Source organism: Centrocercus urophasianus, unplaced genomic scaffold, assembly GCF_019232065.1.
Source record: "Centrocercus urophasianus isolate 14NV4802_14NV808 unplaced genomic scaffold, USGS_Curo_1.0 seq_23, whole genome shotgun sequence".
Classification (NCBI taxonomy): Eukaryota; Metazoa; Chordata; class Aves; order Galliformes; family Phasianidae; genus Centrocercus; species Centrocercus urophasianus.
Window position 1 is genome coordinate 4,827,114 of NW_024884789.1, and position 22,224 is coordinate 4,849,337.

The 22,224-nt window shown below is 41.8% G+C and overlaps 1 protein-coding gene across 3 annotated transcripts in view; it reads right to left on the reverse strand.

Annotated features, from left to right (window-relative positions):
- Positions 1–9,508: 9,508 nt before the first annotated feature.
- Positions 9,509–22,224, reverse strand: part of MCTP2 (multiple C2 and transmembrane domain containing 2) — an 81,694-nt gene continuing 68,978 nt past the window's right edge. For 2 of the 3 annotated variants that reach the window (XM_042824435.1, XM_042824436.1), the window contains 4 exons: positions 19,495–19,604; positions 16,994–17,103; positions 15,198–15,295; positions 9,509–12,905 (listed from right to left, as the gene is read on the reverse strand). In XM_042824435.1, coding sequence (XP_042680369.1) covers positions 12,837–12,905; positions 15,198–15,295; positions 16,994–17,103; positions 19,495–19,604 — 387 coding nt within the window. In that variant the 3' untranslated portion in view covers positions 9,509–12,836. Of the gene's footprint in view, positions 12,906–15,197; positions 15,296–16,993; positions 17,104–19,494; positions 19,605–22,224 lie in introns of those variants that run through there. The other variant, XM_042824437.1, reaches the window with a different exon arrangement.

A 22,224-nucleotide genomic window follows, 5' to 3' on the forward strand; every position in this document is an offset into this window, starting at 1 on the left:
TGCACATAGCAGAGGGGTTGAAACTAGACGATTGCTGGGGTCCTTTTCAGTCCAGGCCATTCTATGGTTCTATCATCAGTGACCGGAAAACCATTATGCCATCTCAGACCTAACAATGAACTTGTAGACCAGAAACTCCTGACAAAGAGTATACAAATGGTCTACGCACTCCAAAATATACCTTCTTCCATAATGTTTTGAATATTTTTGGCTTTACAACTTTCCTCGTTTATTCACTTACTACACAATTGTTCTGGGAAGACTGTCAAGAGGATGCACTGCTCCAAACGGGCATGAAAAGGTAACAACAGCCCAGGAGAAGGGGATGCAATGAACGCTGGAAAAGCACAGACACATTATTGAAATTCTGACCTTTTTGACAGCTTCTGGATTCCCGTTGGCATTGTGTCAGGACGATGACTATCATGTTTCAGGCTGCACATTGCCTGCAGCAGACTGTAGCAATTTCTCTATAATTGCTGAATATATGTATGCATGTATATGTACACACATATGTATGTTCAACTGCATCATGGTTTCACCTGAACAGAGATTTTTTAGGGGAGAGCAGAGGAAGAGGACCTTAACTGAGTGAACTGAGTTCAGGTTAAATGGAATTGGGCTTATCTACAATAGCCACTGTTAGGTCCAAAATCCACTAACTACTGAATGATTCCTCTTTGCTAATGCAAAACTTAAACAGTTAAATTCTGCTTCCCTTCACATCAGTGATAAAACTTTCCTTGACAGTAGTGGGAGTAAAAATGCCATTAAACAATTCTAATATGGCTTCTAAGAAAAGGTTTGGGTGGGAAGGATAATTGTTGAGATTCTTTTTCTATGTTAACTGAGGTTCACTTATTAGTAGTACTATTGCACTGCTACAAAATATTTTCAGAATCCTCATAATGAAACATAATTGGAAATTTAAATAAAACATAGGAAATGCGATTAGAAATTTAAACTACCAGCTTGTCACTTCCTATTTTGGAAATGGAAAAAAAGGGCTTTGGGAGTTTCAAAGCAACATTTAAATTTCTACCTGTAGCACAGCACTTACTATCAGGTTGTGAACTGATTTACTTCTCATACATAATGGACTGGACATCTGCAAAGTGAGCATGAAAAGAGAGAAAAGAAATAGAAGCATCACTGACAAAAGCTATGGGCCCAGCATCAAGTTGGGTCCTGTGACTAGAGACACAGAGACAACTTCCAGTGCCATGTACCTGTGTGTCACTGCTGCACTACTTAAAGCTCCCTCAAACAAACCACTTACCACATAGCAAGATATGAAATTTCTTGGTGATTGCTCTCCATTAAATTTCAAAAAGTATTAGATTACAGTAAGGGTTTAAAACAATTTTTTGCAGATATTTAAATTTAATTGCATTGCTTCACTGGTGCTGATGGTAACAATCTCAGTAAATGATCATTTTGAGCAAGACCAAACATTTTTCCCCAGATCTCATCTGCAAAGGAGGAAAGAGTAAGTTTACAATAAGTTTACAATAATGAAGTATTTCTATTTTAGTGGTGCTTTCATCACTTCTCCAAAACTCAACTCCTAACATAGGCACATGGCTACGGACTGCCAGGTGCATCCAAGTTTTACATCTAAAAGCCTGCATTAAACTTCAAAGCCATTCAGTTGGACAGCTTTCTCCATTTTTCAATTTGATCTTCTAACTCTAGAGCTGAGGATGCAAGCTTGCAAAAACTCAGTCCCTAAATATTAGGATCCCAACAAATGCCCAGCTTTCAGAAAGGTGGAAACAAACATTCAGACTCATAATTCATAGACCCACTGACTTGCTCTAATGCTTCAAAAGCAGGAGAAACAGCCTCTTCACAGAGGTTCTCACCTGCATCAAAGAACAACTGAAGCAAGGGCTACGGTGCCCTGAAGTCTGCAGTCCTGTGTGTGGTGATAGCATCTCAATGCAACCAGCTGCAGCAGGCAGCAGTGGTGGTGGAGAGGAACCATGGTGGTAGGTGCATCATAGAATGGCAGAATCACCGAACGGCCAGGGTTGGAAGGGACCTCAAGGATCATGAATCTCCAACCCCCCTGCCACATGCAGGGCCACCAACCTCCACGTTTAATGCTAAACCAGGCTGCCCAGGGCCCCATCCAACCTGGCCTTGAACACCTCCAAGAACGGGGCATCCACAACCTCTCTGGGCAGCCTGTTCCAGCACCTCACCACTCTCTGGGTAAAGAATTTCCCCCTGACATCCAACCTAAATCTTCCCTCCTCTAACTTAAAACCATTTCCCCTTGTCCTGCTGTTATCTACCCTTTCAAAGAGTTGATTCCCCTCCCCTGTGTAGGCTCCCTTTAGGTACTGAAAGGCTGCAATGAGGTCACCCCGCAGCCTTCTTTTCTCCAGGCTGAACAAGCCCAGCTCCCTCAGCCTGTCCTCATAGGGGAGGTGCTCCAGTCCCCAGATCATCCTAGTAGGTGGATGGTTGGACTAGATGATCTTAGAGGTCTTTGCCAACCTTTGTGATTCTATGATTCCTTGCAGCCTTTCCCAACCAAGCCCCCACTGCTCTAGAGTTCAAATCTTTTCATCTCCCAACTCCAAATAAACTCATTTCTCAGTGGTATTGCTTGAGACAAAGTTTTGCCTCGTGAGGTCAGTCACTGGGCTTCCAGACAGCAGACTCGCACCAGGGGCTCAGCTGCTCTGAGCACTGGCACTTTACCTTCTGGAGAACGGAAAACACGTTAACATAGAGTTTGTTTTGGCCCTACAATACAGGGCTAGGGGTGCTCAGCCCCCACCAGAAGACTGTTGTTCCAACAATGGAAAATGGAAGGGGGGAAGAGATGGACTCAAAGCACACAGCACTCCAAAGCCAAAACACACATTGCCAGTATTTCTGCTAGTGGGATACGCGGGGCAAGCCAAGTCAATGCTCTGCTATTCAGAAAACTCCAGCAAGCAGCAGTCCTCAATAGAACAGAGGCACAGCAGCCAGGGGAGGGGAAGCTGAAGGTCTGTAACAGGTTGCTTCATATAAGATGGAATATTAGTCTTTCTCTAGTGCACTCTCCTCCTATAGGCTACCCTTAGAGAATTAAAGCTGGTTTTTTTTCATCTTTGCCTTCTAGGCAAAAGGTGAAAGCTTCATGCCAAACATTGAGGACAGGCCTATATGCATGTTTTAGCATCCACATAGCCCAGATTTTAGGCCATACACTCTGCTTTTCTTCTGCTCTCTCTTCTTTCTCTCTACTTCTCTTTCCATTCTTCCCACTGGCACAGCCACAAGCAGATGCCATTCTGTCCTCTCTCAGCATCCTTTCTCTGGGCTGTGATCACTTCCTATTGCCTTTGCCCCTCGTACTCTCCCCCCAAAGCCCATTGCAATATCCCACCTTCAGCCAAGTCCAACATAAAAGCATTCAACTACACCATTTTAGATTGAATGCAAACTCGAGCTTGGGAAATGTTGCACATCCTTCATGCATTCAGCTTGTACAAACAGCGGTACATATTCCTATCCCTACTATGCAAGTACACACATGCTCCTGCTGCTCCCACTCCTACAGGCATTTCCCTAAAGCTATCTTAAGATTATTGCAAATGCAACACCACATTATGCCTCCTAAAAAATAAACTAAAATAGTCAAACCCTGGCATATCTCCAGAGAGGAAAGCGTCAGATCTCAGCTGGTAAATAAGATGTTACTGTGAAGCTTGTAAAGCCAACGTTATTTCTCCTTTGTAAAGGCTCTACCTGCATAACATGAAGGGGGCTCAGTGACAGACACATTAAAACACCATTAAACTGTGAAATAGAACACAGTGTGAAAATAGATTTAACCTTCACAGCATATTGATCTCTACCCCGCGCCGTGCCTAAGTTCTTGGACAACTGTTTTATAATAGGTTTTACTTATTTTCCTGTTGCTATTCTGACTTCCTCAGAGGAGGGTGTTATTTCTAAAAGCTCCTGACAGCTAAGGGAAAAGTGGGCTTGTTTCTTAGTCATTGCTCAGCGCTCAAGTGGAGCTGCTGCCAGCTGCTCCATAAACAGAGATCAGTTCTGTGTGAGGGAAGGATGGGTCTGGGCAGCAGCGATTGTGGTGGGATGGGAGGAGGAGGAAGGGGAAGCGGAAAGGGAAGAGGAGACGGGCTGTTTGCAAGGACTCTGCTGAACAAAACCACGCAGGATGCAGGCAACCAGGCTGAACCCAAAATGCCTTTTGAAAGGGACAGCTCCAAGATTTATTTCAGCGTGCAGGGACGTGGGCTGTGTTTGTGAAGACGATAGGTAAAATAATTGTACGCACATCTGCATATTCAGACGGAAATCCTTCTGGGGAGGTGACTGCCATGGATCATGCTGCTGGGTACCTTCACTGCGCGACAGTGACTCCTCGCAGCCATGACTTACACCACAGGACCTCTGAACCCCGTCACCTCCTCCCTGACCCTCCATCCATCTTCCAAAGCCTTATGCTAAGAGTTCAAACCCTTGCGAATGGCCAGGTATTTTTCTTTTTCACATCAACTCAACAACAACAACAAAATGTTCCATCACCTCCACACTGGGATTTCCTTTCTGACTGCCCCAAAATAAACCCGTCCTGAACATGGGACAGATAAAGGTCAGCCACGTCCTGTAGCCCTGAAAGAGGATTTTGTGACACCCATGCATGATTGAGATAAATTTTAGGGATTGGTAGTGCTCTTTTTATGTAAATATCTCCACCACAGTCATCTCACAGATCCTGAATGCGAAGGGAAGGCTGAGCCCATCCTTCAGATATCCCATACACACTGCATGGAAATCCAGTATCTGGATGCTGGCTACTGACCAGAGCACCTCTGAGCAGCATGCTGGACCCACACACCCAGACCTTGCCAGTAACGAGCATCACACCATTCACATTTGTAAACATGGTTCACACATACAGTTTGCACACTGCCTGCAAGGCAACCAAGCAGCTGCAAGCGACCTAAGCCACAGAGATACTCTCAGAGCAATAGAAGAGTTGCACTGACACCAGCAACACTGGGATGGTGCTCACTGTAGTTAAAGTAATTACTCACTAATAAAGTGAGTGAGTTTTAACAAAAATGTACTTCCACTTTGGGCATGTAGTCCAGCTTTCCATAATGTTGTACATATTGACATACCATGAATATCATCTGTTCCCTCAACAAACTGCTGTCAACAAGAATAAATCACAGTCAAACAGCAGCAAGTTCGGCCACTATTTATCTAACTCATAAGAGTAGCCAGGCTGATTCAAAGCCTTTGAGCTCAGCAAGGATTTTATATCAATGCACTTCAAGTACAGCTCACAAAGAACCACACAGCAATTGCAAAACACTCAACTGTTAATTTCTTTCTCACGTAGAGAAGTGGCTGTACATCCCTACAGGAATCCTTACACTGGTTTCTGCTCCCTAAAAGCAGTTTACCTTTTGCCTGAGTCTCCAGCAGAGCAAACACTCCCTCTGCAGCAGAGCTGAAAAATCTGTTTCTGTTATTGATGATGCTGGATGAGAAGGACATGGCATGGGTGAGGATGTTGACTTTCACCTTCCATGTGCCTCATTCACAGACACCAAGGCTCTGTTTAAGCAACTTCTGTCTCACCAGTGTCCTGTGCAGACGGTCCACAGCCTCCATTCACACATCCAGTCAACAACACAGATTAACAACCCATGGAAGATGACAAAATCAGACTGGCGTGTAAAAGCAGGACAAAAACATAAGGAACAAGGCTAAGGAAAGTAGATATCTGAGAACAGCAAAGTACAAACCTAAGTAATACAACGTGCTTTGCTGGTACTCCCTTGGATGATGCTGCACACATTAGAGGAGGCAAAAATAGGGGTTTTGGGATTTTGATTTTTGTTTTGTAAGAAAACCATGCAGCACAAAGGAGGTTTTCTTGTTCTTTTTTTTAAATTGCAGAAAGTAGACAGCATTGATTAAATTCCAAAAGCAAAATCCTCCAAGGTAAAGGTGGTTTCAGATTTAGAACTCTCTCCATTTTCCATGCACTCAGGATAAAAGAATAACACAACTTTATAGACCAATTGCAAACTAATTTTAAAGAAAAACACATTAGTGCTGACCTTCAGACAGTTCCAGCACCCTGGAAATCCATGGATTCAGATCTGATCTTTCCCCGCAGTTTTCACTGTGGGGGATACAACCAGTCCTTGACACACATGCACATACAAAAAGAAAATCAAAATTCATTTTTCTCCCAGAAGCAGCTCCCAAACTCAGCGCTGTTTATCTACCTTCTCCAAATAGATTTCTATATATTTGTACAAACTGAAAAGAAAAAAACATATGAAGCAGCAGTCCTGCCCCAGAAATCAAGCTCTCAAACTGTCTGAAAATGCGAGACTTCCAAGATAGTCCCTTTTCTTTCCTGCAATTCTGTGACCTTGTGCAAACACTTCCTTGCTAAATGGCCTGATTCTCTCTACTCACCCCCAGTATCGTCCAATCACAGTGCCACATCTTCAGGAGAGAGCCTGAAGGTTTTGGAATGTATTTGGTTAAATCCCACCACTTAACGGATCCATTTAATGGTAATCTCAGGTGTAAAACTTGAGATGCAAATATCACATTCAGAAATGTATTTTGAAGCAATAGCCACACAAGTCTATGAAAGGATGATGATAATAGCGAGTGCTTACAGCAAATGGTATTGTCCAAATTGATATCGTATCTTATACTCAAAAGGTCTGAACAGAAGCATCTGGGCATCGTGGCAGAGTTAAAAACAAGCCCATCGAAAATGGATAAACAATTAAAAATGTATTGAAAGAAGAAAGAAAAAGAGAAATCATTCCTAATTAATTCCAGTGCCCTGTACAACCCCAGACTATTTGTAATCCTACAGGGAACATCTTTATTGATCTGGGGGACGCTGCAGCAGACTTCTGATGCTTATCTCAGCATAAAAATAGGCTCTTGTGATGAGCAGTGATTTAATTACATGACAATCACTGCTAACAATGCATGGCGAATACCAAAAATATGCAGAGCAAGAGTGGCAGTGATAAATGCAAGGGAATGGCAATGACTTTCAGTAAAGTCGTCCATTGCCAGACATGGAGGGAGACTTTCCCCCATCCCTGCAAGGAGCAATACATGGTTTTGCTATGCACAGGCTTAGGCCCTCAGAAGCAGCTGCCCTACATGACAATGAGCACAAAGATATTCGGATTCCGTCTTTCAGATATAAATGTTAAAACAGAAGCAGTAGAAAGGGTTTGCTCAAGAAATAAAACAATGCATTTAGGTTTGTTTGCAAGTACTGACTCTTTGGTTCTTATCACCTTCAGTTGGTAGGTGACAGGTTAACATAATCCAATATTCCTCCTGTTGACAGAAAAACTTACCAAAGCGCAGGGATAGAGAGCCAGAACGTTTCTTTGTTCCTCTGCTATAAATTTGATCAAAACATGAGAGTGTAAATAGGAAACACCTAGCTAAGCACTCCTTACACCCATCTACCCTTCATTTCATCAAAGCCCAGAGCACAGTCCATCCTTCATGGACTGGAGGCCACTGTAAATGTCAGTTGAGCACATGGCTTCACAAAGCCATTGAATAGCAGCGTGAGGGGCAACCTGTTCACATCCAAACCTGAACATATTTGTGTCTAGAAGACCCAGATCCAAATGCATGTGTCCAACCTACAAGCAAGTCTCTTACCTCTGTCTGCAAAGAGGTCTGGAAGAGGTTGGAAGGATGGTTGTGCTAAGAAAGCAGCTCAGATGAAGTTTAAGCTGGCTGATCTTCTGGCTTTTACTTTCTTCCTCTCTCAGAGGCACATCATTTCGTTCAGCCAAGAGGGAAATTGCAGGTGTTCAATCCGACACAGGAAAACTGATTGGCAATGTTCCCCCACGTAAAATTTAACAAGAATCACCAGCCCTCGGGTTAGAGCCATGCTGAGAACTTGAACTCCTGCCCGCCCAGGTGCTGCTGCTGCTGCAAACACCGAGCCCTGAATGCCACCTCCTGCTGCCCTGTGCTCAGCTCCATGATTCATGTCAGAGGAGCACATCACTTATTCAAAACAAAATGACCTTCTACATGCTGCACTGTTTTAAGCCAAAGCAATGCAGAGGAAAGTAGATTAGAAATGGTATCATCTGGAGGATGCTTGGTTTTTTCACTTTGTTATTTCTAAATGCTTTCGAATATTTACACTAAGCAAAACGTACTGTTTACTCACATATCCTTTGGAACTACATAACTGCTGCTGCCGCTGAGGGTCTTCTCCATTGATAAAATTGTTGGCAGACATTTTATCCAAAAATCTTGGAATTCACCTGGTTTAACTTATCCTAAAGTGAGAACAATTAAAACACTCCATTTGCAATACAGCAGGTTAACAATATGTAGTACCTCAGCTCTCTTCCCAGTTGCTAACTTTCAGGATGCTGAAGAGCAGATATGCTTATCGTGTCTCTGTGTAATTTGAAGGGGTAGATGCACCAGGGCACTGACACATGTAGCTTTAAAGATAAAATACAAGTACAGTATTAAGTCAGAAGAGGATTCACTTCTAATACATACCACAGTCTCCAGAGTCAAAGCTAACATTTCCCAAACAGTCTATCAGCTTAGCTTAAAGGACGGAGAATCTAAAGGTTAAGGTTTGATTAAAATATATTTTGTTGATTTTTTTTCCTAACCCCTCAGAGCAGCCAAATTCCTTCCAAGTGTGAACCTATGGAGCTGATGGGAAAGCAACTCCAGTTGTGGCGATTCCTGCAGGATCAGGCCCTACAAATAAAAGCTCAACCAAACAAAGTAGCCCCATGTAGAGTACAGGAAATTAAATGGCAACTCTCCATTTTCCAGTGGGACTACCCAGTCCTGGGAGCTATTAATACTCCAGGCAGTCAATTAGTAGGAGCCTAATTTCTAGGGATGAGCACTTCCCCACGCAAATGAAGGTAGGTCTGCAGGGCAACAGCCATAGGCGTGAACCCCAGAGCAGCAAGGCTGAGCCCAAGCTTTCCATCGCTTTGTGTGGGAGAGGACTGAGGGGGAGCAGAGAGGAATGAAAGAGCTGAAGGTTAAAACTGCAGCTTTGCAAGTAGGAAAGAAAAGGCACTTGTGACATTTCCACAGACTGCTTTATTCAGTTGTTTGCTTGCTTTCCACAGTGTGCGTTTCAGTGACCGAGTTCTCCTGACAGTGATCCGTAAGGGAGCCGAGTCCTTGTTCTTATTCAAGATTAGTCCAGAAACCAACTTTTAGCAGCAGCTTATGTTTGGACAAACACAAGTACATATTTCATTTGCACACGTATGTCAAATCCAGACATCTACATATTTTGAAGACAGTAGACATGTTTGGTCATATGCTATCAACAAATCTCCGTGTTCCACAAGCTACAGCAGCCCAAGGACCCACAGATAGATTCACATTTGTGAATGCCTTCTGGTCTTAGAGAAATTAGAATGCAAATGTACATCTTGTGGGACTCAAATGACTGCCGTAAATTAAAAACATAAGTTTATAATTTCCATGCTATACAGTGTATAGATTAACAATGCAAAAATCAATAATTCCCATGGGCAGATGGACACTCAGCTACATAACAACTGGTATTCTGGCTTCAGGAATCAAATGAAAAGTCTGAATAAAGATTTTGATTACTTCAGTGGGCAGCAAATGCACCTAACCCTCTTTTCCCCTTGGCAGGGGCTAGGAAATCCCATCCAAAAGTTTAAAAGCAGGTGGAGTCTCTCTTTACCTTATCTCTTCAGCAGCAGAGTCCGCTTCAGGTAACCTCAGGTGTTGGTACACTACGCTGTCAAGTGATGTACTTGCTCACATAGCCAGATACTGAATAATATAGATCAGTAAGCATTTTACAAGGAATGAGAAATATATGTCCTAATCCAGATAAATTAAAAACATCACCATAACCTCAAATGTTTATTGCATTTCAAACAGCATTTATCAAAACAAAGAGCTCATTACAAGATTTACACATACTGGGCCATCCAAACCCCTTCATTTGATATGCCTCCAGCATAACAATCTAATACAAATTATTCCAAAACACACATCTATCTATCTATCTATATAAAGACATCACCCTGTCTCCTGAACAGAAATCAAATGTGAAGAAATCTATAGGGGAAAAAAAAAAAAAAAAAAATCACTATTACAATATCAGTCTCAACTTCTGAATAAATAAACGTTTGCTGCAGCTGAATATTTTCACTCAGATCAATGATCTGATTTCACAGGCCTGCTTAAATATGTGGGACTTTGGTCCACAAAGCGACAAGACTACAGTATGATAAACTGGATGATAGTCTCAAGCAAGACAACGAGGCATTGTTTACACAGAAGATTGAGAAACCAGTTTAACAAAAGAGATCCGTGGACATCCATTGTATGTACAAGAAGGAGATTTACTGGAGATTTTATAATTTCTACAAGACTCTTTCCAACCGACTTCATTAACTTGAAGTAAATCAAATCATGCAGAGATCTGGCTCAGCCAGAGAGACATGCCGGGAACGGTACAAAATGAAGAAGAACAGACACAAGATAAGCTTTAGAATCTTTGGCATTTTTCATAAACATTTTCAAGGTTTTTAAATCTGTATGTTCAATCACTTTCCCACACTTCCTCACCTATAAATACATTATACATGTACTCTTCTTTATACACAACTGTGTACATGCATGGGTACACAAGCACACATCACACAAAGAGGCATTTTTATACTATTTTAAAGTGAGATAATCTTTCTTCTGTCTCTTCATACGCACCTAAACAGAGCTTTACATGAGCAAAACACATTCTTTATCACAGAGACACTGATCTCCTCTCCCTGGTAGCCCACGATAGGACCCATGAGGACAGCACAGAGGAGACTGAGACTGGACATCAGGAAAAAATTTTTTTTACCACGAGGGTGGTCAAACACTGGAAAAGACTTCCTAACAAAGTGGTTGATGCCCCCGGGTGTGTCAGTGCTCTAGAGGCACTTGGATAATGCCCTTAACGATATTCTTGAACTTTTGGTTAGCCCTGAAGTTGGGCAGTTAGACTCGATGTTCTTTGAGGGTCCTTTCCAATTGAACTATTCCATTTTAAATCAAGTCTATGAACATGTGTCCTCATGATCCAGTGGCATAGAGGAGATTGTTACTTTGGAAAAATAAACACCGAAAAATCATTGGATCCAGTTAACAACCCAGTGAAAAATACTCTGATGTTAGTTTTTTGCACCAAATTCACACATCAAGCCCTCAGGTTTGCATCATCAAATGGTGCAGCAGCATTTGGACTGCCAATCCATAAGCAAAGCTTTACCTGTTTTACCTTTAATTAGATGACTTTCAAAGAATATTTTTAAAAAGCAACTTGTGCACCAGGATTCTCTTTGTTTGTAAGGTGAACCACCTGAGGTGATGCTGGTGGAAACACCTGCCTGGAAATGGCAAGAACCAAGCTCCAGCTCTCGTGCTAACAGTGACGCATGGGGGCAAGTCACAAGTCACTCCCACAAAGTCCTACAAAAGGTTCAGGAATGCACTCTCAAGAGAAACTGAGCAGGTTTACATGATTCTCCACCTCAGTTTCCCAAGGCAAACAACATGGATTATGCTGGTTATGTGAATTTTACAAAGCAGAACAATAGCTAAAAGATCAAAGCAAGAAACCACATTTCACTCAGAAAATTGGGTCCTTTCTCATGTTTCTTCATTGCTCATTTCCCATATAATTTCATTTTCTGATCCTTTCTTTGTGGACTCCAAAGGAAATCAGCGGGAGACCAACACCTGCCCCCCCTATTGCACAGCCACACCTTTGGGCACCACGTACTCTTTCTGCACCAGCACTTGTTTGTTTAAGGCAATAAAGTGTTTTTCTCCTGGATCTGTAGTGTTGACCCCTCTGGATTTAGACAGAAAAACAAGAGCTGTGCTGAAAATATCTGATGAGATGGAGTTATAAAAGGCAAGTCAACAGAGTCTTTTCAGGTCAGCGAGTTAGGCTTTTCTGCAGTCTCTTAATCCTTTGCAGCAGAAGGTTCTCATGCATCCATTGCCAGCAATGGATCTCCAATGAATCCAGTACCCAAACAGTTAACCACAGGGTGGGCATTTTTTATTTTTTTTTTTAAAGAAAAGGGAAAAAGGAAAAACCCACAAGTGCTGGATGAAATATTGAGATACTGCTGGAGCTCCTCACTCTGCTAATTATGATAAAAAACTTTTTAAAATGTACACTGCTTGAACAGAAGATGGGTATCAAAGACTCGTTAATTCAGAGCTTAAACCTTTCTAGGCACAGTGATTTAACTCAGAAAAGAATAGCTTTCATATCTTAATGTAAATCTGTTGGATATGTTAAAAACTGGTTCAGAGCATCTCCTCACATCAGCTCAGCTGATCTGCTACGCTAGGCAGAATTATTTCCTCCTACATAAAAAAAAAAAATGGAGCGCTGCCACATCCAGCATAGCCTCTGCAATGGAAGCAAAATAAAAAATAAAAAGAGGGAATGCAGTGGCACCATACCCTCCCACACTACACCCCACCCTACAAAATAATTCACATGTTTCACTCCGCTCTTTAGGGGCTACATCTTGGTGCCAAGAGACAGCCCAAAAAGACAACTCAAAACAGGTATTTATCAAAAAGACCAGCTTAAATAAAATAAAAACAAATAACAAACAAACAAACAAAAAAAACCAACGAATTATTGTGTTGTTCTGAACTACGACGAGAAGGGGGAAGCACGTGTGTATACATGGGGGTACAGAGAGAGATGCTGCATTCCGAAATTGCACTTCATCCTATAGCGCACTCCGTTTCTTCCTAATGGGGCTGGAGCTGCTGTATGGTTTCAATTCAGCATGCTGCACCTGTAAAAACAAATAGACATGACGTTTGCAGCTAGGTAACTCTAGCTCAGTACAGCGTGCGTTAATGGCTCCCCAAGGACAAACCAAGGGAAACTAAGGAAGGTTCAAAAGTAATGAATCATTTTCTAAACACAGGAACATGGGGGATTAATTGCAGGAAGGATTTGAGAAGTCATGCATCATTTCTTGAAACAAAATATTAAAAGCAGATTTTTCTAATGAGATACATGGGGTTCTACCTAATTTCTGCAGCAGAGGAGAGATCTTTGGGCTTGTTTTGGTTTGGGAGCTGTTTTTCTTCTTCTGGCGTTAACCAGTAAATAAGTTTAATCAACTTCTCTGAGGAGTAACAGATCAAGTGGATCCCAATATGCAGCAAAATGACTGTTGTCAAAATTGCATGCAGACCTTGGGATGTTTTAATATTTAATCATATCAAATTGAAAAATATTTTCTCAAATTGAGCCTGGACAAAAGCTACCTTTACCTTTCAAAACAACTTAATTTGCAATTTAATAGGTGAAACACGTATAGATAAACTGCGGAGTATCATGCAACCCCAACAGCAAATTGCCTTGTTGTGCCATAGAAAAGTATTCCCATTGAGATCACAGAAACCTTTTGCTGAATGTGCCATGTTTTCCACTCTTGTCTTTCGCCTAGCACATGTGGGTTAAAAGACAGAGGTGTTTTCCAACTCATTGCAGTACCGCAGTGAAATGATGATGCATCAATAGCACGTTAAAGGAAGCAGACAGAAAGGATTTGGAGTTGCCACGGATGACTCCTCGCTGGAGGAGCGCGTGGCTGACACACAGGGTTCACTATTTTTAGCACCAGTGGAAAACTGCTCTGAGAAGGTTTGTCCCATCGAAGGAACTTTTATTAGTCCTCCCTCATAGTAAATGGTTATCATTTTCCTCAGAGAGTTCAAAGGTTTCCAAAATGATAGAAACCACTCAAGGAAATGTTATAAATGTAAATGTTAAATAAAGCATAAATAGAAAAGCAGCTTATCTTTAAATATAAACATTAACAGGGCATATGCAAACCATCACTGCAAATCCAGTGTGCTCTATGAGAGCAATGGCAAAAGAAAAAAAAAAACAACCAAAAATACACTCAAGCTTAACATCTGCATGATTATTCTTGTTTAGCTCTTTTGCTCCCACCAGTCTAAGAAGAGATTTCTCTCAAGTTATTAGTGCTGCCATCAGCCAATCTGGTGACCTCTTGAGATAAATGTCACCACAAGCCTTTCCAACCCTGTTTCTACCAGATGCTTCAACTCTGCATGAAGGCAATTATTTTTGAGTCTCCAGCAGAGTGAAATCACTACAGGCGAGATTGTGATCCCCTTATTCACAGTAAGCAGCACCTCACTGTGAAAGTACCACGATTCACAGAGGAAGGTACAATATCAGTGGGCTCCAGAGCATCAGGATCGGGGCCTGAGGACAGAGATTCCAGTTGATTAAAACAAAAGAAAAAATCCTCTATATCATGTGCCTTGTTACTCAGCAAGACTATTCTCTTTCCTTCAGGAGAAATAAACAGATCCTGACATTCTAAAGGACTTATTGTTCAAATAATTTCCAGGAAGATTGGCAGGATTACTGAAGACACTCTTGTTGTTTCAAAGAAATATGAAAAGAGACGAGACTTGACTGAAATTGAGGGCGGATAGATTCTGGCTAGATTAAAAGTTATAATTCTGTAATGGTAGAAGATTGAACTCATCAACCGCAGCGTATTTTATACACATCTCAAAGCTTTCTCTAATGAAAAAGATGAGCTGAGCCTCGTCCAAGGGCAGCCTGGAGTTCAAGGTGGGTGGGGAGGAAGAATTTTGAGGGATGGCTGATGTGAAAAAAAACCACAGCGAGCACAAAGTCATGGAAATAATCCCCCCACGCTCGATTTTGAGAAAAGGGAGAATTCAGAAAGCTTTTGGATGGTTATCTCCATCAAAGAGACTATTTTTCTCTTTCCTCCGTACAAATATAGGAGCAGAAAGGTGACGGAAACCATGGTTCACTAACCATGCTGGATGATTTTCCAGATCATTTTTAAGTAAGTCTTTTCAGGATAATTTTTCTGCAATCACGCTTCTGACAAAGGATTCTGGCTCCTCTCTCTTGTGACATTCCCTCCCCCACTCCCCCACCCTCCATGGATTTTCCCAATCCCTTATCTCAGTTATTCAAAAGTGCAGGGGCATTGTATTCCCTAACCCAGCCGCCCTCAGAGCTGCTCATTGCCTCTGTTGGTGCTGCCCATTTCATTACATACCTTTTGAACATCAGATGGTACCCTGGAGAGGAAATCTAGCAGCTCGTTATTATCGATGGCATAGGGATTTCTAAGTTTCTTAGTAAATTTATTTATGCCTGGAAAAATAAAAGCAAACAAAATAACTCATTTCTGTCCCCCTCCCTACTCAACTGTTCAGATGAGGTGAAAAAGGGAAGAAGAATTCACAAGTAAAAATTAGCGTGAAAGCAGCGCCTCAAACTTCAAGCCATGCACACATTGCCAGTCATGTAGGATCATTCACAAGTGCCTCCTGAAAAAAGCAGGTTTATACAGCCATTTCCCTACTTTGGGAGAAATCTGTTATCAACAGGGGGGCAAAAAAAGAGATTGTAGCATGCATTCATTCTGGAGGGTAACGTGGAGAGAATATAACCAATTTGCCACTGAGATGACTGTTAAATCCACTATCCCTCATGAGCAAAGACACCCAACACCCTGCTGCTTCCCCACTAAGAGATCAGTATGGCTATCTAAAGGCATAGTAGAAGAGGAGAGTGTCATTGAGCAGAAGAGAACAGCCAGCTCACTTGAAAGAACAGCCAAAAAAAAAAATTCATATGCTAGCAGCCTCCGACAATCGTAATAGAGCACTGAATCCTATTACACTCTTGTCCAAAATCCCATACTAGTCTCCCTGAAAGTAGTTTAAAATGAGATGGCTGCTCCAGCCTTCTCCCCTCGGTGAAATGCTCCTGCTTCACATCTGAGATGCAGCTCTTAAGCCATATACTTGTAGCAAAATGCCAACACAATTTTCTATGTACCTGATTTTTAAAAAACAGAAAATACCATAAGGTCTTTTAAGGCCTTGCCACAGGGTAGTTGTTTAACACGTATCATATTTGAAGGCCCTGTCAGCCTAGATGATGTTGAACGGATGTATAGCTCTCGTGTATTCACCATGTCCTCCATACCAGAACAACAGTATTTTGCTACAGAACTTTTTACTCCCAGCATTTTCTCCCCTTTCCTTTTGCTCTTTCTTTTGTTTGATTTAATCCCTTATTTCTTTTTTCTCCTACAACAGTGGCTTGGGCTTGACAGGGTGACAGGAGCTCCCTACATCCCAGCACTGCACCAGGGCAGAGCTTAGCAGTTCGGTGAGGTCTACCTTTAAATTGAGATAAAAGATAGCACAATAAAAAAGACAGAAGACCACTTGGAGTTAAGGACAGACTTCTGCAGTTGAAACATGCTTTTTTTGTTGTTGCTCTTAAAGACCACCTCCTCTTCAGAGCACTACCAGGCACTTTTTCATATTTAAAAAGCCCCTATTTTGCTTCATCCCAGTAAATCAATAGACTTTCACACAACCATTCTTGCTCCAAAGATATTCTCACTGCTTCCCATTGGACCACAGGTTATTAAGCACAACGCTCCTGATTTTGCTAAGAATCAAACGGCTGCCAGAGCCCTGGCCTCCATGGTCCAGCTCTTCAAACACACCTTGCCCACTCCCTAGCATTTCCCAGCTGGGGGCTCCAGCACGAGGAAGCTAATTGCTTCCTAATAATAATAATAACAATAAATGAAAATAGCTTATCTACACTTGTGTGCCTCTTGAAACTGCTGAAAACTAACAAAGAATCCTATGAAAAGAAGATCACTGGATAGCTCAGGGAGCACAAGAAAAAATATGAAGATGTTCATAGCATATTCATTCATTTATAAGTAAAAGCAACTGAGTGTAGCAGGTAACGTAAAGACTGATTTAATTCTATGAATACATAATGCATTTATTGCATGTGCATGAGAGACAGTGGAGTACTTACCCCAGATTAAAATAATGTACCTCAGTGGTATAAAGTACAAAATGACTGTTGCTGCTGCGAGGAACAAGCAGGCCAGAACTGAGAGAAAGGGCACCGTCCAGTTCAATGTGCTGTAAAGAACAACAATTCTCAGTATTTCTACACCGTGCTTTATGACAAATAACAATTTAATGACCTCTTTGCAAGGTTTTACACATTCAAATACACAAATACGCTTTGGAAAGTGGGTAAGTGGAGTCCTGCACCTGGATGCTGTAAGAGATTAAAGGTGTTATCTGAGAGGCAGATATCAGGGCAAGGAGAGAGGATAGCCTCAGGGGGGCTTGGTGAAGTTGTTAGCCACGCAGTGAGTTGTTCTTGTTTCTTCTTATACATGTTGCACTCGTTATACATCTCTGCTCACCGGTCAGCTCTCCATTATTCATGGGAAGATTATCTGATTTGAGAGAAGACTACGCTGCAGGTGCAAGCCATCTGAGCTGGCTCTCCTGGACCACAGTGGAGATGACATGAAAAGGGTGTTGATGCATGACTTGAAAGTGGCAGGTAGCCAGAGTCCACTCTGCCAGTAACTTGGAATGGATTAATTGCAACTAACACTAAACCTTAGAAGAGTAGTTAGTCACTTCTCTGCATAGTACTGGGGAATAATATTCTACACAAATACATCTTAATAGGTACACGCTTGCTTCTATTTTCTTACATTTTTATCAATTTTCTACTACACTGCACATAGGAGGCTGCCTCAGCTCAGCTATCGTATGTTATCAGCAGTCCAAGCCTTTGCACACTGACACTTTTGCACATGGGCTCTCAGTCACCACAGGAATTTAGACTTGTAGCACATACAGAAGACATTTCCTTTCACTCATATCATTTACATGTAAGCTTACTACGTACTTTGGGTTATCAGCTATTAGAAATATATCCTAGCAGGTACTCCATCAACACGTTCTGTATCACCAAACACTGAGACACCTGGAGACAATATGAACGTTAATTAGTCTGTAGGTGGATTTACAGGTCTTTGCCCATAGAAGCTGTGGGTGCCCCATCTCTGGAGGTGCTCAATGTCAGGTTGGATGGGCTCCGGGCAGCCTGATCTAAGGCGTAGTAACCAGCACACAGCATGAGGCTGGAGCTCAATAATTTTTCAAGTCCCTTCCAACCCAAGCCATTCTATGATCTTAGCATTCATTTCATGCCATCTACCTGCTAATTTCATCACGTCATGATGACAGGGAGTAGGAAGAAGAGAATAAATGTGGACCAGTCATCAGGCTACAAAATGACATGAACTTCTCTTGACCAATAAAATTACTAGTACGGGAGAATAATTACTTTTAAACTTCACCAGATGTAGTAAGTATTAAGTAAAAATAGGTGGGGGAGAAGCCATCAACATAGCTCAAGTTAAAAAAAAAAAAGAAAAAAACAACAAGTAGCAAAACAGCTCAATTCTGTTAAAGTAGTAAAATTCCCTATGATTGCATAACTAGAGTGACAGATGGAAACTGCAGCACAATTCAGTCTGTCACTTACAAAAATTTTTTGGTGGCAATTCTTTAATGGTGCATTTCTGTTGAGTTACAATGGAATTCTTCTGAAATTACATTGGGCCTCCACATTAATACCCAATGTGTTCTTTAAGACCATTGTCACCAAAATGAATACAAGAATTAATAGTGAGTCTTCCTGCCACGCAGCTGGGCAGAACACTGCCCCGTTCATAGACTGGAATACATCTCTGGGCCACTTCCACCCCAGCTGGGGTGCACAGCGTGGAACCACAACACATGGGTTTGCTGTATTTTTAGCCTGAACCCGGCTCCTCATTAAAGTGTGGCTCAATCACAAACCATCACTTTGTGCTCAAAACAGAAAACAATGTGGGTCAATGAAGTGCCAAGAAAGATTGGGTTATAAAAGTTTGTATGAGTTTGTGTGGGGGACTTTCCTTTTTTTTTCTCTCTCTCTTTGGCTCTTCACCTCTTTCCCTTTCAGGGTCAGGAATACCCTATGTGCCTCCCATTGTGACAAGACCAGAAAACTGCCTTCAGGCTTCCTTATGGCATCAGCAGGAAGCAGAAAGCCCAAAATGGTAGAGAAGAACATCAGTGCACTGTAGATGGAAATAAATGACTGATAACTCCTGTAACCAGGGTAGGGAGGGCATGGGAAAGGCAATACCCCATTAGTCCCCTATGTATTTTCTATGGAGGAAATACAAAGAAAAACCTGATAGTTCTGAGTCCACAACTTCAAGCAGTATCTCCCATCACGACTCCATCACAGACAGACAAGATCAGAAATCTGAGCAGATGGACACTGTGAGAGCAATACCAGCAGAGCACACAATCTCTCCTCTTCTCTATGCTTTGGGAACATTTTCAGAATAGAAATTCCATGGCCAGGCTTCTCCTGCTTCACCTTGCAAGAAAATTCACCCCAGCTCTGCCTCATTGCAAATCACTGTTAAGCAAGAAAAATCCATCACTTACTTTTTAATTCTCTCTCCAAACGACGCAATTTCCTCTAGAACGCTTTGAACAGCTACGACAATCTCTTGGACCATGTGGATTCTGTCAATTAATCCCTTTTTCTCAGATTCCTACTCCCCCCCCCAAAAAAAAGCAAAACATTAATCTCAGTATTTGCTAACGCGTTCACAGATGCGTGAGAAAAGTTAGATTCCCAATACTACTTATGTATCCATGAACTTAAGCATATCACTGAAGGGAGGAGAGAAAACATTTATTATATATAATGAATACGAAGGCAAATAACTCCTTACATTTTCATTCTTTCCCTCAGCACCTGGGCAGAGGTTTCTTTATCTTCTAACACAAAGTTCAGGATTTCAAGCCAGGCTTTCACTGAAGAACCCAGCTATCTGTCAACCCAAAAGAGGTGCTGAGCACCCCTCAGCCCATAGCTTCTGAATATCACTTTTCCCAGCTTTGCAAACTTCCAATAGTCATGCTGTTTTCTGTACATAAATTAGCAGCAAGATAATGAATGCAACCTTTTTTTTTTTTTTTTTTTTTTTTTTTTTTAATAATTATCCACACTTATCCCCTCCCTTGGGGGGGGGAGAAAAAAGAATCAAAGGAAAAAACGGCATTTTCTTTTTAAAGCAGTCATCTCACAACTTCATTTCTTACTGCTTATTTTAGGCAACAACATTACAGGACATTACTACACATGTGCAAGAATAAAAAGGAAGCACAGAATGAATTAAAAATCAAAATGACTTAAATCAGCCTTGGAAATCAGTATACAATTATCAGCATTCAGCATTTCTTTGCCAGCAATCTAACACACATACAGGCATGCAAATTGGCGTGGTTGCAGATATTCTAGCAAGAAATCAGCAAAACATTCACTTATTCCAAAAGGCAGAGCCCTGGACACTGATTTTACATCACATTTAGACTCTCCAAAACCAGCTCCATTTAGAAAAAAATTATTATTATTTTTTTTTCAACCAGTCAGTGTCCAGAGAGGGGAGATGGTGGCGGTTGACTGTCATGGTACACTGCAAGTCATGCCCATGTTCTCCTGGAGGTGCTCAAGGCCAGGCTGGATGGGGCCCTGGGCAGCCTGACTGAGTGGGGGCAGCCAGCCCATGGCAGGGGGTTGGAGCTCAGTGAACTTTGAAGTCCCTTTCAACCCAAGCCATTCTGTGATTCTATCCTTCTCTGCTGGCCAGAGTACATGGGAGTAAGCAGAGACATTGAGAGCAACACTGCCTACAATTCTCCCCCTGCCATGAACCCACAATATTTTGCTGTGCAGGAGAGAGGGTCAGAGGCTACTTGCAGTCACAATGGGCCACAGAGGTGAAGTCTCACTGCTACAGGCTTTTGACACTATCATGCCATGAGAGGGTCTCTATGCATCTGAGAGGGCACTGCCCTACATCTGTGTGTGCTGAAATAACATATGAACCATCCTTGGATACTAAGAGCCAGACATGACAGCACGGCCCTCATAACCCTTAAAAGCCAAGGTCTGAATTACTTACTGCATATTTCTCTTCACAGTAATTTTTGAGTTGAAAAAGCCAGCCAAAACCACCATGGAGTTATCAAGCTCCAGATATTTGACTATTTGCCTTTAGGTTGCAAGGGAATGCACAGTAAATAGAAGCAGGATTTTTAAATAATCACACATTCGGGTGTGAAAATGAATATTTTTACATTAATAAAACAACCAACAAGAAAAAAATGAAACCCCTGGGGTGTGAAATAACCCCAGAACTAACTAAATAAATAAATAAATAGTCAGCTCGTGAAAATAGCACCAAAAAGTCATTTTCACACAGCTCCAGCTATGACCTTGCTAGGCTCAAATGTAAATGACACATTAGGATTATTTTTAACTATTCCTTCACTAGAATGGTGCAACGGTCGCTTAGTCATAGTTGGCTCTTACACACCAAACTCGCCAGTATACTACTCGAGAGTAGTATAGCAGCTGGTGGGGATTTCATTCTACCCCAATGCAGACAGGTGGGTAAAGGAATCACTTCAGATGATATTCAGTGATATTCCAAGGCAAGCCTACTCTTGCTACCCACAGCTGAAAGGAAGATTGTCCAACAACTCTATCTGCATCATGCTGGCTTCATTTACACGTTTTCCACTGAGCAGAGAAACACGGCAATAATGCACTTTAACCAACACCACCTAACTCCTGCTGCAGACGAGGAAAACAGAACAGGAACCACAGGCTCATGGGATAAAAGGACAATTGTATATTTATCCTTACTTAGCATGCACACTAAAATCAATCCTAGACAATATGCTTTTTTTCAATTTGTAATACAAAATCTACGCAACCAAGGAATGGGCAGAGGTAGTTAAGATTAGAAAGCATTTTAATTGAGCTCAGTTGTTGGAGGATAATCTGTGCTAGCTGCTACTCATGCTCTATGTGCATTGCACTGCCAGTGCCAAAATAATCTGAAAATCTGTCAATATCTTTCCTTTGTTATTATTTTGTTCTGGAAACCTGCAGTCCACACATTTACAGGATGATTAGGCACTGGTTAAGCAGGAGAGAAGCAGACAAATGAAGCACAACAAGTAGGATCTTCCAAATTATTTAAGCTGTGGAGTGCTGTGTATGCATGCTTTCTGAAGTCAGAACCTCAAAGAACACTGTCAGAAGCAGAGAGAATAGTTGTAGTCCATCAAGAACAGAGTCGCTGCTCCATATTTATTTAT